Source organism: Dendrobates tinctorius, unplaced genomic scaffold, assembly GCF_039654945.1.
Source record: "Dendrobates tinctorius isolate UK_male_01 unplaced genomic scaffold, ASM3965494v1 ptg000046l, whole genome shotgun sequence".
Lineage (NCBI taxonomy): Eukaryota > Metazoa > Chordata > Amphibia > Anura > Dendrobatidae > Dendrobates > Dendrobates tinctorius.
In genome coordinates, this window is record NW_027361714.1 from 40,317,193 (window position 1) to 40,336,691 (window position 19,499).

General features: G+C 41.7%; 1 protein-coding gene across 3 annotated transcripts in view; it reads left to right on the forward strand.

Moving 5' to 3' along the window:
• Positions 1–19,499, forward strand: part of EYA4 (EYA transcriptional coactivator and phosphatase 4) — a 619,370-nt gene that overhangs the window by 450,733 nt on the left and 149,138 nt on the right. For all 3 annotated transcript variants that reach the window (XM_073575843.1, XM_073575844.1, XM_073575845.1), the window contains one exon: positions 9,937–10,003. In XM_073575843.1, the coding sequence (XP_073431944.1) occupies positions 9,937–10,003 (67 nt within the window). The remainder of the gene's footprint in view (positions 1–9,936; positions 10,004–19,499) is intronic.

Genomic DNA, 19,499 nt, shown 5'->3' on the forward strand with positions numbered 1-19,499 from the left:
AAATGTAGACAAAAAAAGACAAGTTCAAGAAAAATATAGTAGTTAAAAATCTAAAGACAATATAACATAGAATAACATACAAGTATGATACAGATGCTTCTCACAAAATTAGAATATCCTCAAAAAGTAAATTTATTTCAGTTCTTCAATACAAAAAGTGAATCTCATATATAGAATCATTACAAACAGGGTGACATTTCAGTAAGCCAACATTTCGAATTTAAAAATCATTTTTCAAGCTGGTGTTATAAAGTATTCTAATTTACTGAGATAATGACTTTTGGGTTTTTATTGGCTGTAAGCCGTAATCATCAACATTAACAGAAATAAAGACTTGAAATAGATCACTCTGTTTGTAATGACTCTATCTAATATATGAGATTCACTTTTTGTATTGAAGAACTGAAATAAATTAACTTTTTGATGATATTCTAATTTTGTGAGAAGCACTTGTAGTTACAATTAAGTCATTGAAAATAGGTTTGGACTATAATTTGTTTGTTTTATTTTTAATTTAGTAGTTCAATCAAATGCGCTTATTAACAGACCAAAAAAAAGAGTAAAGCAAAATAAAAGAACCGCTGGGTGAAATTAAAATATTGAAGAAAAATGGTTTTATACCATTAGATAGTGTAGCAAATATGAAACCAAAATAATAATCTTTCAATGATTCAGATATTTTTTTTCTTTAAGTTATAGACTATTTCACATAAACAGCAAAATATTACATAATAATAAAGGAAAGAACAAACAATAACTAACCTGGTTTTGCCAATTGTTCCATATTTGCCAAATATCATATTCAAGGGGTCAGCAGTCAAAATGTATTTCTATCTTTCCATTACTTTTAAAAATGTGAATAATTTTTTATCAAATATCTAATTGCATTGTATGTAGTCAGTATAGAGAAAGTCATCACTTGATTATATCATCGAGGTAAACAAAACATAAAATCATTATAGTCTCTTAAAAATGGCATCTGCTCCATACTGATGGCCATGACACCTGCATTGTTGTGAGGCATCTCCAGAGACACTATTGGCCATGGTAGCACATTTAGGCCACATGCTCACATCCAGTATTTGGTGATTTTTTTTACCCCAGTATTTGTAAGCCAAAACCAGGAGTGGGTGATAAATACAGAAGTGGTGAAAATGTTTCTATTATGCTTTCCCTCTGACCGTCCCACTCCTGGTTTTGGCTTACAAATAATGGGGTAAAGAACTCGCCAAATACTCCATGTTTGCACAAGGCCTTAGGCCACACAGGCTGCTAAAGCTAAATGTGCATGAAATGTAGATTAGGAAGGGTCCGGTTAGCATACATTATGCCACTGCCCACTATAATTCCAGATTTAGAGCTGGTGTAATGTTCCCTCCTGAAGACCTCTTCATTTGAGTCTTCCAGTGCCCTAACAATAAAAAGGGAAAAAAAATGAGACTTGATCTACTTCCATAAATAGCAGTGATGTTGTAAGGAGATGAACAAGTGAGAAAACTAGCACAGTTAATGCCTGACAGAGTGTCTGCAAGCGAACAACACCATCTGCTGGTTAAAGATGATAGGAAAAAGGAAAGCCAATTGCATCAGCAGGAACTGAAGAGAGAAGTGCATGTTTCCACAGAGAAAAAATTGGAGGAGACACCAAGTCAGGTGACAGCTGTGGCACAATTAATAAAAGGCCCAGGAGGGCAGTGAAAGTAAGGAGTTGGTGCCTGAAACTGTAGCAGGAAGCATGTGTGGTGCAGCGAAGTTGGCTTATAGTCGCTATTACGAGTGGCCAGACCCAAGTGAAGAAATGAGTGACCAGACCCAAGTGAGGAATCAAGAGATCAGATCCAAGTGGGGAACAGAGTCAACAAACTGGGACCCAAACCAATAGAATAAGAAAGTAACCAGAACCAAGATGAGAGACCAGAGCTAGGAGTTCCAAGCTGAGAGAGTAGAGCTAAAGCTGAGAGAGACAACCAGGCTGTTGAAGAAGGACATTCATGCTAGCTGTGAATTCCAGTAAAGGCGTACGGTACACAAGGGACTGGGGCCTTGCTTTAGGGGAGGAAGATGGCCAGTGTAACTGGTGTCCAAAGTATCTCATTGATAAGGGACTTGGAGCCTAATAGCATTGTGTCATAGGCCTCTGTTCATATTGCCTAGAGAGTGACAGATGGTGGTAACTGGCCTGAAAGTGACAATGACATACCCCAGGTTAAACCAAGACATTATTGATGACAATATATTATTTTTAATAATAAAAGTGTGCAATTAGAATTTTGTTGATATTCTGAATAGCCAAATTGCTGTACTCTATTGTACAATAGCTCACAGTCTTTCCACAATTTGCTTTATTCTGTATATTATGGAATAAGCAAAACTTATACTTGTGTTAATTAAATAAATATTTGTATATTAAGTTACCATTGTGTCCTCATCCTCTGCACTGTTGCATCCACATACTTATCTACAATGGCCTCCTCTTCACTGCAGTCTAAGTATGTGATATGGTCCAGGCAACGCAGTGACATGATGTCTTTGCACCACCTGATGTTCCCTGCATGATCTCAATCTGACAGGCCCCAGAGTTAAAGAGGTGTCCAAGCTTAGGAAAAAAGTCTGCAGTCACTGCTGATAGGTGACAGTGTGTGGTACACACACTGTCACGATTCCCTGGTATTACTAGTGCAAGTGGGCAGTCATGTGACTAAATGTATGTGATTTGCATACTTGTGGTCATGTGCTGACTAGTTTCATCCAGCTTCTCTGAATTTTCTTCCAATGAGAGAACCTGAAATGTTTATTCACATACATAAGGTCAGTTGACTGCCCACTCTCACAGAGATTACCACAGAATCATGGAAGTGTGCCTCTTGAGTGTCTAGATTGACTTTAGACTTTTGTCTCATCAAAACGACAGCCGCTAAGGGGCCTTATTATCTCATAGGAAAAAAGGGTATATCGCCCCCTCAGAGTCCGCAATCTCTGGTGTATTGGCTACTGGAGTAGCTGAGAACCTTGACAACATGATTGGGGCCTGATTTTCCGGTCCCCGGTCACTTAATCACTGTCATTCAAAGAACAAAAGTGATCAAGTAAAACAAAAAGTGTGTCTGCTTTAAATATCATTTCTCTCTCTTCTGACATGATACACTGTATATATGTCAAAGAAAGACATGATGTCCCCAAGCCTACCCCCCCTACCTCCTCCTTCCTCTGGGCCGTCCTGCTCTTTCCCCCAGCCTTACACCTCCTCTTCCTGAAAAAAATATGTTGGGCGCATGTGCAGTGCACTCGCCAAGATCTGCTGTCTGGCACCCTGCAACAGCAGGAATTTTTCATACAGGTTCCCTTTGATAACTGTAATAGACCCTGTGATCACAAGCCAATAGTTAGTAAATCATCCCCATGTCATCCCCTTTAGATTATTTTTTTTTATTTTGTCATTTTGATTTTTTTTCTTTCTTGGCCGTTAGGGTTAGAGTTTGGCTAAGTGTTAGAGTTGGGGTCTTTTCAAAAGTGAAAAAAATTACAACTAATGTTGAGCGCAAGTGCTTGCTACTTGAGTTTGCATCGGGTGCTCAGGTATGCACCGAATATCGACATACCCTGGTAATCCCCGCATGTTTTTTGGCATACCCGAGCACTCAATGCAAACTCGAGAAGTGAGCACTTCCACTCAAAACTAATGATGACATATTCAATAAGATGACCCAATTTTATCAAATTTTGTGAAGCACCTATGTGTTAAAAATCCTCACTATACCCCTGGATAAAATCATCGAGGGGTGTAGTTTCCAAAATGGGGTCACTAATGGGGGATTTCCACTGTTTAGGAACATCAGGGATTCTCGAAGTGTGACAATTCCAACCACATATGGGGTATCATTGTACTCAGGACACATTTTAAAAAATGTTTTGGTTGTAATTTTTTCTTGTTACCCTTATGAAAGCAAAAAATTTGAGTTACAGTAAAATTTTTGCAAAAAAAGTAAAATATTCATTTTTTTCTTTCCATATTCCATTAATTCCTGTGAAGCACCTGAAGTGTTATTAAGCTTCATGAATGTGGTGTAGAGGACTTTGAGGGATGCAGTTTTTAGAATGATGCCAGTTTTGGCTATTTTGTATCATATAGGCCCCCAAAGTCACTTCCAATGTGATGTGGTCCCTAAAAAAAATATTTTGCAAATTTTGTTGGAAAAATGAGAAATTGCTGATCAACTTTGAACTCTTCTAAGTTCCTTTCAAAATAAAATTGTTTAAAAAATGATGCAGATGTAAAATAGACATATGGGAATTGCTATTTATTAATTTTGTGTGGTATAACACTGATTTAAGGACATAAAAAATTAAAGTGTGAAAATTACAAAATTTTCAATTTTGTCAAATATTCAATATTTTCATAAACATATGCAAATCATATCGACCAATATTTACCACTAACATGAAGCATAATTTGTCATGAAAAAATATTCTCAGAATCACTGGGATCCGTTGAAGTGTTCAAGAGTTATTACCATATAAATTGACCTAGGTCAGATTTTAAAAATTTGGTCTGGTCACTCAGGTCAAAATTAGCTCTGTCATTAAGAGGTTAAAGCAGCATGTAGCTTACTAGATTGAGAGGTAGACCTGCAAATACTATCAGGGTTGGGGACTAAAACAGAGATGTCAACAATGAGGGAGCTTGACCTTATAATAAGTTCTCTTAACAAAGCAAATTATGTGTCTGTGATGCTCTGAAGAAGAGAGTAGTACTTATAAGTTATTATTATTATACATTTTATAGCGCCATTTATTCCATGGCGCTTTACATGTGAACGGGACAAATATAAACAAGTACAATAGACATGAGCAAAACAAGGCACACGCAAGTACAGAAGGAGAAAGGACCCTGCCCCCGAGGGCTCACAGTCTACAGGGGATGGGTGAGGATACACTAGGAGAGGGTAAAGTTGGTCATGCGGCGGTTAAGCAGACTGCGGATCGCTGCAGGTTGTAGGCTTAATAGAAGAAGTGGGTCTTCATGTTCCTTTTGGAGGTTTCCATGGTAGGCGAGAGTCTGATGTGTTGGGGCAGAGCGTTCCAGAGTATAGGGGAAGCACGGGAGATGAGAGGGGAGTAGAGAAGGAGATCTTGAGATCTCTTTTTATCATTAAATTTATCTGTACTTCTGAATTTTCTTTTTACACATTTGACTCTAGAAATTTGGGCTAGATGAGAAGTAATTCAGGAGAAGAGACAAAATAAGATGACAACCCTGACTGATGTTTCACATACATGTTGTAGTTTAAAGCTTCCAGAGAATATGTTGCTAATGCAGCAACTGATGAATGATGCCACATTTTTTTCTTGACAGACTATATGTATTGTCTCATGATGAACCAAGAGGTTTTCATCAAGAGAAAATACCACAAAAAGCATTATTTAAAGGGAACCTGTCACATCATTTTTCGCTATCAAACTAGCCCCAATGTGCATCACTAACACGTTTTTAAGCAAAATAGTGCAGTATTCATTTCAAAAAATCTCTTTCAATAGTTATGTTCTACTTATATATGAGTCATATCTGTGGGCTTCCGTTGGTTTCAGTCACAGTGTCGTCATCTTATCCACGCCCTTTGATTGATTTGCGGTACTGACCTGATGTCAGGGGAATCTTCTCTGTAATTCCTTGCTTGTGCAGTGACAAGCAACTGCGCTGCACCAGGGGATGCACACACAGTAAATGAAGCTGGGGACGTACACCCAAGTTCAGTGCGCATGCCCAGGGTGATTCTCGTCACTGCGCAAGCGCAGGATTACAGAGGGGATTTCTGTGACGTCAGGCCAGTACTGCAGATGAATCAAAGGGCATAGGCATGGATAGGATGACGAGACCGTGACTGAAATCAATGCTAGACTACTCCATGACTGAAAGACAAGCTGGAATATAACTATACAAATGCTTTTTTGGAATGATTACTGCGCCATTTTGCTTAAAAATAATGTGTTATTGATGCATATTGCATCACTAACAACACACTAGGACTAGTTTAATAGCAAGAAAAGCTTGTGACAAGGTCCACCTTTCATCACTCCAGTGCCGGTATTCTGAGCTTCTCTGCCAGTTTTAGTTTATTTGCCACTCTAATGTCAATGTGGCAACCAAGACTGGCCTCCATGGTTAACAGTGCTTACATTATTTAAATGATAGCCTTTTTTTCTTGTACTTATGTATAACACTAGCATAGATTTTATATTTTTTTATTTTTTACCATTTACTTTGATGCTTCTATATCCTAGAATAAAACAATGTTTAGAAACAATGCAGTAAGTAAATAATTAGCACCACATTAATAAAACATAGGGTGCACTGCTCAGTTGTCTCTTTTTTTTAATCAAAAAAGCATAAAAATCCATTTCATTGTGAAAAGGCGTACCCGGTCGGGATGATTTCAATCTGTAATGTCTGAGCTTTCTATATGCCAACAGGCCTCAAAATTGATGGGGGCAGAGCAAGACCTGGGCCCGAGTGTTTGACACCTGCCTATGGAAAGAGAGTTTATATTTTTACTTTGCAATTATTTTACATTTACTTTTATACTGTAAGCATAATAGCATTATAACATGTTTGGCAGGGTTTGATGTGTTAGTTTTCAACCTTCAATTTTCTTTCACTTAAAGCTCAGAAAAAAATTAATGGATTTATCTTGAATTAGAACAGTAGCTCTTATGCTAATGTCCCACAATGAGCATTTGGTGCATTTTTCTGCAGTGTATTACATTTCGAGCAAAAGGTATGACATTTCTCTAACCTCATGACCACTGTGCATAAACTGACCTGCTCTGCAGTTTTGTAATTCACAATATGCTAATTTCTCTTGAGAGAAATACTAGCTACTTTTTACATCTATTGATTTTCCCTACAGACTTGTTTGAGATGAGAAATATCTGCAGATAAAATTCACACATGTAAAAAAAAGCATGTAGTCCGCACATGACATTCTTAATGAAATTTTATTAAAGCAACAGGAAGCATCCAAAACAAAGCAGTTTTATGTAAAACATGACATGCCAAAAGGAGACAAAAACTAGAGCTGTAACAATGCGGGGAAAAAAGTGCAGAAATGCTTCAGAAAAATTTTCAACATCAAAAACTCACCAAATACCCAACGTGAAAGCCTATCCTTAAGGCCATGTTGTCTTTGGTGAATTTTTGATGCTGTATATATTTATTGCATCAAAAATGTAATGTAACCATTCCAGAAAGTGAATGGCATATACAGATTTTTTTTAACGCTTCAAAAAAAGACTGTGATGAGTGTTTCAAATTCTGCATCAGATCAATTTCACTTGTGAGTTTTATGTGAGGATTTTCCCCATCGAATTGTCTTACATGCGCAAAATCATCTAATCTGCAGTTTTTTTAACTTCTTAATGACTGCTGATACGCCTCTTGACAGCAGCAATTAAGGATACTTATTCCTTGTGTCTTTTATTACGGCACTGAGAAATTAGGGTATAGTGCCCCCCAGTGTCGGAAAATCTCTGGGTCTCAGCTACCGGTGGTAGCTGAGACTCTGGTGAACATGATCAAGTCTCGTTACGTGATCGCTGTTATTCACTGAATAAGGGCGAACACAAAAAAAAGTGTGCCCGCCGAGATCTGCTGGCCGTCACCTGGCAAAAATAGGAAATTGAGCTTATTGTGAGTTTTTGACAATGTGTTTTTTTTTCGATGTGCAAAAAATATTTAATTTGACAGTTCCAGTAAAGTGGATTTCATTTACAGAAATCTCATTCCCAATGTGTTTTTTTAATGCAATATAAACTGACCTACAGGACATTTTTGAAATTCATAAATATCAATTTTTCTTGTTATTTGTGGATTTTCTCCATAAAATAATCTACAATTCCATTTATTATCAGTAAAGTTTTATCAAGGCTAACTATTAGGAAATTTTAAAAAAGCAGTTTTATTTAAAACATGACATTTCAAATGGAAACAAAAAATGCAAGTAGTCTGATTTAGCTAAATGGTGCAGAAATTCTGCAACATCAAAAATTCACCAAATACTCATCATGAGAACTTAGCCTTATGGTATGTTCAAACTTTGCTTTCTTCTGGAGGTTTTTGAGCAGTTCCCCATCCCAAAAAAGCTTATAAAAACGCTTAGAAAATGCTTGGAAGACTTTTCCAATTCATATATTTTATACAAAGACTTCAAGTTTCCAAAATTGCCAAGCTGTTAATAGAAGTAAGGGGAACATTCTTCAGACATTTTCCACTATGATGTCGCTCCATGCTTTATAGCAAAAGGTAGTGGCAAGCCTAAAAAAATGTTCGGGATATGCCTGGGCATATTTTCAAGTATTTCACACATTTTTAAGCCTCAAAAAATCCTGGCGTATTTTGTGTCAAGACACAACAAAATCGCCCCAACAAGGCTTAATAAACAGTAGAAAAAACGTTAAAAATGTTTAAGACTAACCTAATTGCGTACATTCCCTTACGCCATGTGTGAGAGTTTTTTGAATAAGTCAAAAACTATGGTTTTTGACTGATTCGTGGTCAGTCAAAAATTTGAGGTTTTTGAGGGAAATTTGCCTGAAAAAGCACTGCAAAACCCCAAAACAAACGTAGTAGTAAAAGCAGTATGTTCACACTTAGTAGATAGACAGCAGATTTCTTTTTGTGCAATGTAGAATTTTAGGCTTTTCTCCTAAAGGGAAGACATGAAAGTGAATGTTTTAAGCTTATGTATGCTGCTGGAGAAAATAGCGCAATAGGGTCTTATCGGAGAAACAAATGATTGAAATGATAGTATTGCACTCACCAGATTGAGCCACAAAACATGCTTGTAGAGATATCCGCTGCAGCAGATCCACCGGTCCACTCGTGACCAACCGAAGGAAAAAAATTGGGTAGATTGTGGATTTAATCTACGCTACTGAATGATTCAACGTACAAAACATGTCAATGACGTTGTGGTGTTCCTGATGAAGAAGTCGTGTACTTTGAAACACGTTGAATAAATCTACAATTGAATGGCTATATGTTTTGGACCTTGAATCATTCAGCAGCGCAGATTAAATCCACAATGTACCCAATGTTTTAAGCTTGGCACATTGGGTGCTGCTAACAATCTGTCCTTCGCTTATTTGCATCCAATAATTAAGATTTATTTTCAATTGAAGCCCATATGATTGTGATTGGATTTAATACATGTTTGCTACACTAAAAGTGTCTTCCATTAATCATTTTGAAAGAGAAACATGAGCACTTGGCCTAGCATTACCCTGTATGTTTTCTCTATGGATTTTCTATGATGGGATGGGTTCACCATTATGCTGAATGTATATTTGGCATGCATCTGTCTTGATAGAAACAGATGGTTGTGCGAAAGGAAAAAAACGTCTGCACTAAGTTTGGAGTTAGTCCACATAAGATAAAGATTTAGGATGCCATGTCGAGAAGATGATGAACTGCAGCAAGTCGATGATGCTGAACCCCAGTACCAGCCTTGCATGCTACACCGTTAGTATTCACATATTGATGAGAAATGGATGCTTGTATTGTAAGGTAGAACGCTTTACTAACCAGCAGTGATGGTGACTTTTAGATGAATCCTTTAAATTAACCATCAGATCAGTATATTTTATATACCTTTATATTTTTCTAACAAATACTTGTGAACAGTGAGGTATTACCTATCAGCAGTGTACTTATTTTTAGTGCTTAGGACTTTGAAGCATTCTCCGGCAGAGCAGGCCCCCAAATAATTGCTGTTGCCAACATGTCGATTTAGTTCCATACCAAATACTTCCACACTTTGTAGTCCTATTTTACACAAAAATAACTCATTTTGTCAGCATTTATGATCTATGCTAAAACTGTTAGAGCGTGAATTCAGGTTATTTATGGTACTAAGTTTTGTAAGCGTATTTTATGTTTTACAGTAATAACAAGCAGTGGCTACAGTCCAAGATCAGCACACCAGTACTCGCCTCAGCTTTATCCCTCTAAGTAAGTGACAAGTTCTTTAACTTATGGGACACACTGTATACGGTTGCTTTAAGCAGCGGGACCATTTATATGTGTATGTTTAATTCTTTTGAACTGCTCCTTTTTTCCTTCATTTTCATCAGTATATAAAGAGTTAAAGTCCTATATATCCTGACATGAAAAGTTATGCTTCATCTCTGAAAATCTATAATGTAGTATTAAAACTCAGCATGAGAAGATTGCGGTAAAGTTAAACAGCTGCAAAGAATTTCATGCTCCGTAATGAGACCATGTCATCCTTGACCTTAAACTATAAAACTGCCTGGACCATGATCACCCTGATATTAACAGTGGTACGGTAGTAATAATGATGTTTGTTTTATTCTTTTAAAATTGTAACATGAATTTAAAAAAAAAAATATTTTTCCACATGCAACTTTCATCTATGCAATCTTATGTTACCTTTCTTTTTTATACATGGACGAATCCACATTAAGACGCTGATAGACTTTTATAAGGGCACACTGAACCTACACCAAGCTGGTATCAGAAGAAATGTCCATGGCTCTATAGTACAGAGCCACAAGAACTTTTGATGTCTACATTGAGGCTTTCTAGTCTTAAATGTGTTGAGAAATAAATATGTCGGTAGACAGTTCTTCCTTTTAAGCACTCTGACAATGTAATGATGTATTAAGCACCTCAGCATTATGTTACACAACTTCATTATTGATGAACTTGTGGGATGTGCTTGGCTAACATGAATAAATTGCAGCACTATTTTCATCATTAGCTGTGAAGCTTGTTTTGGCAACTATGTATATTGTGTGCAACCCAAATAAGTCCTTCTTATTAGCAGAAAAGGCTAGGTAACCAGTTCAGTTCTGCCACCACCGCATATAGCACAGGATAGCCCATTGGCTAAGGCAGGTATTTTACATATGTGGTGTATATAGGCATGAAAACTCAACACCGAAAAGGATGATGGATAGAAACTCTTACTGTAATAAGTGAATTTTATTGATCCGGCAAGTGATAGATAAGGTCCTACGTTTCAACTGACACAAGTCTTTATCAAGGAAATCTATTAGAAGAGCCAGAATAGGGTATGTGGGTGCAGCAATGTAAAAACATTGGACCCTATCTATCAATTTCAATATCAATAAAATTCATTTATTACAGAATTTCTATTTTTCATCCTTTTCAGGGCTGAAGTTTTCATGTCTACATTAGGAACTCAGTCCTTTCCTTGAGCAAGCACTCTCCCTATCAGTGTTGTCGGTCTCTTCCTCCTTTATTCACGCACGTGGTGTATGTTGCAACTAAGACTGGAAGATTATAAAGCGTCAACATCTTGTTTTCTTGTCCTGATGGGATAATATTTTAATGGACTTTGAATAAAACAATTTATTTTGTTGGAACTTACACTACTTTTTGTGATGATCAAGGTTGGATTATGACAGATAAAAGCACTAGTAACCTTTTTTTTTCTTTAAGCTGGTTGCTTAAAGTAGTTTTGCCCCTGGTGGCAATTATGGTCATTACACAGTGGTGTTTTTTGTTCCAGTTTGCCCCCTGTGGTGGTTAGCGTTATTACACGGGAATCACCAACAGGTGTGATTGCTCTGGCTCTTACCTATAAAAGAGTGGCAGGTGGTTGCAATCACTGTTGCTGATATTGGTCATTTCAACCATCCTTGGTGGAGGAAGGAGCTAGAGAGAGTTCCTGGCAGCTCAATTAGAGTCCTGGTGTGGAAGGTGCCATAGAGAGGAGTTCCTTGCAGCTCTGACAAAGCTTGGTGAAGGAGCAGCTATTCAGGAGGAAAGCTGCATTCTGGTGCTGGACTCTGTTGCTGGGAGCAAGAGCAACAGAGCAGAGCTAAGTGGTGTTATCCCTGTTTTTGTCTTTCCTTTTGTGCATTTTAGTGCAGTGGTGGGATTAGTTTCTGCACCGTCCATTTCACTAGAAAGGGCTAGGTGCAGGGTGAGCTAGGTTTTTTAGGTTCCTGCTCGACGACAGGTGCGGAGCCTGCATAGGGACTATGAGGAGTGCAGAGATACTGATTCAGGGCAGTGAAGGAGGTCTCCACGTCCCTGTTCTCTATTGCAGGGCCCTCCATTGTATCGGTTTCCCTGGTGTTTCCCTTATTATTTAAATTCGCCCTGCTGGAGGCGGTGTGTCCAGTTACATGTGTACTTCTGAAATTCGCCTGCTGGAGGCGGTGTATCCGGCTGCACGTTATTTTATTTAAATTCACCCTACTGGAGGCGGTGTGTCCAGTCACACGTGACCATCACACTTTTTTTTTCTTTGTATGAGGTTCTTCTTATAAATTCTCAGATTTTGATTCTACAGCATTGATAAAAAAACAGGTTGTCAGGAGCTGAGAGAGAAAGGAGGGAGGTAAGCAGCCAGCTAACTGCTGTATATAAATTGATGGGCTGGAGACAGCTGACTGGTATGGTAAGAGTTAACTACACTTGACACTCGGTACATGCAACAATGCTGGGGTGTAACTATACTCTGGCAGCGTCTGGGCAAGCACTGTTGGTTAAACCCCCATGAAAATCAGCTGTACATAATGAAAAATAAAAGCTCTCATTGCACTACAATCACAGAAGAAATACAAAGGAAATCAATTGCAACCTAGCTTAATTTGATGCTGCCTTACTTATTAACGCAATTTATTTGATAAATAATATAAATGGGATCCTAGTCACTGTGTATTCAAATAGACAAACCACTATTCTCTTCTATTAGTAAGAATACACTTAGAGTACTGATTATTGGGTTGTCTGAATTTGCAGCAGTCAAAATAACAGTGGGTTTATTGGTTTTAGGCATAATGCCCACAAGCATGTTACTGCTCTGTAAAATGTATGAAAGTGCGACACACTAGCATATAGACGTTTTTGTCATTGGGATTTCATACATGTTGCTTTGGTTGCTGTAATACAGAGCTTTTGTTTCCTGGAACACACTTCCTTTGCACATTTGCCAATTGGTACTTTTTTGCTAGCCCTCAAAATCTAGAATAATACATTTTGATTTTTGGTACTGATTTTGTTGCCACTGTTAGAAGTAAATCTAACAGGAAGGAGACCTGTAAGGCTATCATCAGATAAAGGGTTTTTTACGGATTGGGCAAAGATTGCCAAAGGTGGGGAGATGGAATAAAATATTAATAGACTAAATATTCACCTGTAAAAACCCTTCTAGGCTGCTATGGTCCTCTTCACTGGTCGCTGTTTTCCTGAATGCAAAATTAACGTGCCATTTACCATACGTGTACAGTACCTCACATAACATGATGTGATGGCCTTAGTGCTTGGCCTTCTTGTATTTTATTTTATACCATATTATTCATCCCATAATTTGCCTAATTTCAAAATATCTCTTTATCCATTTTATTATGGCCACTAAACAGACAAAACTCAAGATAAAAACAAAATGACTAGTGTTGAGCGATACCGTTCGATACCCAAAAATATCGTATCGGATGGTATCGCCCGATACGAAAAAAATATCGGGTATCGCCGATTCCGATACCGGAAGTCCCATTCAAGTTAATGGGACTTCCAGTATCGGAATTAAAAAAAGCCCTTTATTTCCTTGTTGGCTAATTCTACATAATTGAAAACAAATAAGAATCATGTAGAATGTATTGTGGGAGGTGGAGGAGACATTAAAGGCATAGTGGTTTATTCAAATCACATGACATAGCATTAATTCCAATTTTTTTTTTCAAGACGTTCGGAGTTAAAAAGATATTGACTATGTTAACTTTTTTATATTTTGTCAGATATGTATGTTTCACAACTTCCATGCTCTTCACCTTCTTTTGTACTTCTCCCACACTTTCTCCTTCATGATCCGCAGCAGTAGCATTTTTTTTATCAACTTTTTCTTCACCTTATTCATCTTCTTCTTCTTCACCTTCTTCCCATTATTTTTTTTTTCCATTCTTCATATTCTTCTTATTCAGCTATTATTAATTTTCATATGCTATTTCTTCATCTTCTTCCTATTCTTCTTTTTCTTAATTTTCTTATGGTGACAGGCATTCCTGTAGTACTTATCTACAAAAATTATAAGATTACACCTTACGTTCTGCCTGTCACAAAAGATTTACAACAGGATTTGTCCATGTTCAGTTTGGCCTGCAGCAGCAGGCATTTTCCAGGGGCAGCACGAGGAGGAACGGACTCACCCCCATTTACTGCTTAGTCTTCTTCTGCTTATAATTTTGATATCTTCTATGCTGATTTTTAGTCTTATGCTTAATGTTCTTCTGCTTTCTGTTCTTCTGCTTTTGCTTCTTCTGCTTCTTGTTCTTCTGTCTTTTGTTCTGTATCTTGGTGGTTGTCTTCATGTTCTTTGTCCTCTTGGTCATATTATTTAGGGTCATATTTCTGGTCTTCTTTGGTGTGGTCTTCAGGGTCGTCGTCATCAGGGTCGTCGTCATGGAGATCAATAAGGATTACCAAAGACAATTTCAAAAAGCTTGATCTTGGAAATGTAGCAGAAGGTACAAGAAGGCTGAGAAACTGGCGAGAACCAGCTGACAGTACTGGAACCCGTAGTGGCAGCAGAAGGAACAAGAGCCAATGGCACTACCGAGGACCAACTGACGGTGCTGGACCACGGTTACTAAGCAGAAGGTACCTGTGCTAAAAAGCACTACCAAGGACCAGCAGATGGTGCTGGACCTCGGATACCGAGATGGAGGCACCTAGGCCAAAGGCTGTGACGAGAACCAGCACCCGGGTGGGTAGCAGAAGGTACCCATTCAAAGCAAAGTAGCCAGGCCGCAAGCCGGCCGCAGTTACCGAAACCCACAGTCCTACATGGGCTCCATGTCCCATTGGTACTACGGATCCAGCCTTCAGTGCCAGTTCCCGCAGCCCACATAGGAGTCACCTAAACTGCAGGCACCGTAGAGTCGGCTAACCCGGCCGCAAGACGACAGGACAACGGATTGGTGGCATAGTGACCTTGACACTGCCCGGAACAGCAGGCATGCTGAAAACTGGCTGGGCAACAGGGAGTACCCGTGCCAAAGACACTGCCGAGAACCAGCTGACGGTGCTGGAACCCAGATGGGTAGCAAAAGCTACAAGAGCCAATGGCACTACCGAGGAACAGCTGACGGTGCTGGACCATGGTTACTAGGCAGGAGCTACCTGTGCTAGAAAGCACTACCAAGGACCAGCTGACGGTGCTGGACTTCGGATACCGAGATGGAGGCACCTAGGCCAAAGGCTCTGGCGAGAACCAGCAGACAGTGCTGGAACCCGGGTGGGTAGCAGAAGGTACCCATTCAAAGCAAAGTAGCCAGGCCGCAAGCCGGTCGCAGTTACCGAAACCCACAGTCCTACAGGGGATCCATGTCCCATTGGCCCTACGGATCCAGCCTTCAGTGCCAGTTCCCGCAGCCCAAATAGGAGTCACCTAAACTGCAGGCACCGTAGAGTCAGCTAACCCGGCCGCAAGACGACAGGACAACGGATTGGTGGCATAGTGACCTTGACACTACCCGGAAACAGCTGGCGTGCTGGAACCAGGCTGGGCAACAGGGAGTACCCATGCCAAAGACACTGCCGAGCACCAACTGGCATTGTTGGAGCCCAGGGACAATCATGGTGCAGGCCGAGGCCTACTTGGTGGCAGTTTTAGATTGTTTGTAGGCTACAACAGACTGTGAACATGCTCCAATTAGGCATCTGTCTCCACTCTGTTTCCAGGATTTCACGTGACCACCAACACCGCCAGTTTATGCGTACAGCAGCCGTCTACCCAATCCACACCTGTTCCTGGGTTATTGGGGTTCTGTAATGTCAGCAGATCCCCTGATGAGTGTCTGCCACTGTCTCCTGCTCTGTCCACATTCCCACCGCTTGCAGTGGGAAGGTGGACAGCGCAGGAGACAGTGGCGGACACATATTGGGGGATCTGCTGACGTTACAGAACCCCAGTAACACAGGAACACGTGTGGAATGCGTGGACAGCAACTGTGAGCAGGAACTGACGGTGTTGGAGGTCAGGGGAAATACTAGAGACAGAGTGGAGACAGAGGCCAAATCAGAGAATGTTTAAATCTGAAGTAGTTACAATTTGGAGGCAGCAGCACTTTGCCCTCCACACAGCAGGGGATCAGCTGACGTTACTGACCCCCACTTTCGCATGAACAAGCGTTTATTTCTGTGTGGACAGCACTTCCGAGCAACAACTGACGATGTTGGAGCCCAGGGATAGTCATTTTGTAGGGTAGGCTGAGGCCTACTTGGAGGCAGTTTAAGATAAGACGTTGTTTGAATTTGGAGGAAGCAGCAGTTTGCCCTCCACACAGCAGGGGATCAGCTGACGTTACCGAACCCCACTTTCACATGAACGAGTGTGTTTTTCTGTGTGGACAGCACTTCTGAGCACCAACTGGCGTTGTTGGAGCCCAGGGACAATCATGGTGCAGGCCGAGGCCTACTTGGTGGCAGTTTTTGATTGTTTGTAGGCTACAACAGACTGTCAACGTGCTCCAATTAGGCATCTGTCTCCACTCTGTTTCCAGGATTTCACGTGACCACCAACACCGCCAGTTTATGCGTACAGCAGCCGTCTACCCAATCCACACCTGTTCCTGGGTTACTGGGGTTCTGTAATGGCAGCAGATCCCCTGATGAGTGTCTGCCACTGTCTCCTGCTCTGTCCACATTCCCACCGCTTGCAGTGCAGAGTGCAGAGCTTCCTCCACTGCCTCTACCCACATGGCTGCTTTGAAAAGCACTACCAGCAACACTTGCGGGGGGAATGGAGAACATGATGGCCTGCACAAGTGTTTCTTGGTACTCCTGCATTTTTCGCTCCCGGTTCAACTGTGGTATGAGGCTTTGTAAGTTGTCCCGGTAGCGAGAATCTAGGAGGGTGTACACCCAATAATCAGCCGTGTGGAGAATGTTGGCGATGCGGCGGCCATTTAACAAGCACTGCAGCATGAAATCAACCATGTGCTGCAGACTGCCAACTGGACCGGAAACGCTGTCCCCAGCTTGAGGCAGCATCTCTGCCTGCTCAGCATCACCCCACCCTCACTGTACACACTGACTACTAGAGCCTTGTGTACCTCCCTCCTCTGGAGAGATGTGTTCCTCCTCCTCCATTGACTCCTCGTCATCCTCCTCACTAAGTGTCCCCTGCCTGGGCCTTTGTGTGGAAGCACGTTGCGCAGACTTGCCAGAAGCAGATGGCATTTCTGACTGCTCATCCTCGACCTCTTCAAAAACCTCCTCACTTAGTGCTAGTAAGGTTTTTTGAAGCAGACAGATGAGGGGGACAGTCATGCTGATTAGTGCATCATCTGCACTGGCCATCCGCGTGGAGTCATCGAAGGCACACAAAACTTGGCAGATGTCCCTCATAGTGGCCCACTCAGTGGTGGTGAAGTGTGTCCGGCTCACAGTGCGCCTGATGCAGCTGGTACTCCATTACTGCTGCCTGCTGCTCACACAACCGCTCCAACATATGTAACGTTGAATTCCACCTGGTGGGGAGGTCACATATGATGCGATGTTCTGGCAGGCGGAATCGGCGTTGCAGAGATGCAATGCACGATCTTGCCATGCTGGAACGCCGCAAGTGAGCACACTCTAGGCGAACCTTGTGCAGCAGTGCATCAAGATCCGGATAGTCACTCAGAAAGCTCTGCACGACCAAATTGAGCACATGTGCCAGACATGGTATGTGAGTGAGGTTGCCTAGGCCCAGAGCTGCCACTAGATTTCCGCCATTGTCACTCACTACCAAACCTGGCTGGAGATTCGCTGGCACAAACCACACATCGCTCTCCTGCTTGATGGCATTCCAGAGCTCCTGTGCTGTGTGGCTCCGATTCCCCAAAGAAATTAATTTAAGGACGGCCTGTTGATGTTTGGCCACACCTGTGCTCATACCTGGCCTAACAGGCTCACGCAGTGCTGATTCCGAGGAACTAGAGTAGGAGGAGGACTCAATATGTACAGACTGCATTCCTGCAATCCTTGGAGTTGGCAGAATACATACAGAGCCACTCTCCAGATCTGTACCCGGCTCCACAACATTGACCCAATGGGCAGTGAGGGAAAGGTATCGTCCCTGTCCATGGCTACTGGTCCACGCATCGGTGGTCAGGTGGACCTTGCTACTGACTGCATTTAGTAGCGCATTTTTAATTTTTCCCTCCACATGCTTTTGCAGGGCAGGGACGGCTTGCCTGCTGAAATAAAAGCGGCTGGGCACATTGTATTGTGGAACTGCCAATGACATAAAGTTCCGGAAGGTGTCAGTCTCCACCAGCCTGAATGACAGCATCTCAAGGGCCAGTAGTTTGGCAATGCCGGCATTCAGAGCCAGTGCTCGGGGATGGTTTGCCGAGTATGGCTGCTTTTTCTCCCATGCCTGTGCTACCGATTGCTGGTGAGTGGCCTGGGAGTGTGCTGATGACTGCGAACGTGGTTCAGTGGGTGGAATTTCACTGGGTCTCTGGACAACAGTGGCAGTGGTTCTTCCATGGCGTTCCAGTGAGGAAGCCGAACCAGCTGTGTGTGAGCTGGAGGAAGAGGCCCCAACACGAGCTGAAGAGGTGGTAGGTGCTGCTGAAGGTTGGCCTACATCTTCAGTGTGTCTGTGTAACTCCACCTCGTGCTTGGTACGCACATGTTTCCACATATTTGTGGTATTGAGGTTGCTCACATTTTTCCCTTGTTTCACTTTCTGATGACACAGCTTGCATTTGACAAAGCAAATGTCATCTGCAAATGTGTCAAAAAAAGACCACACACTGCAAGTCCTGGGAGCGCCCGTTTTGTGTTTTGAAAGAGGATTGCTCCTCACGGGTGCCAAAGTGGAGGCTACAGGCAACCAAGTCTGCCCCCGCCCTCTCCCTCCTCTTTTGGCCGTTCGAGGAATCTCTTCCTCAGAGCTGCTCCCACCACCTTCCTGTGGCTGACGCCATGATGGGTCAAGGACCTCATCATCCCCACTCCCCTCTTCAAGCACCGGCTGGTCCTGGGTTGTCTCGCCAGCACCGTACGCACCTGAAATTGGCAACTGAGTCTCATCATCATCAGATGAGCACTGAGGTGTGCTGACAATAGGCACTGGCCCACCCGCCTCTTCAAATTCAGAGGGACAAAGCAGTTGCGCATCACTGCATACTCCCTCTTCTTCACGCTCTAGAATGCTGCTTGGCTGGCCACCTCTTTCCAAGCCAACAGATTCTGAGAACAGAAGTAAAGATTGAGATGGCTCCTGTCCAGGGCTCTCAGACTGCCTGGGCAATTTGGCAGGTGGTGAAGAGACAGATGGTTGCTCTTCAGTGCTCTGGCCTTGGGAGGATGCGGAAGTCATTGAAGTGGATGCGTTAGCTGCCATCCATCCGACAACGGCTTCAATTTGTTCGTCACGCAGCAGTGGGGTACGGCGAGGTCCTACAAAGCTGCGCATGAAGGACTGTTGCCTGGTAAAAGTGGGGGATGCCGGGTCACT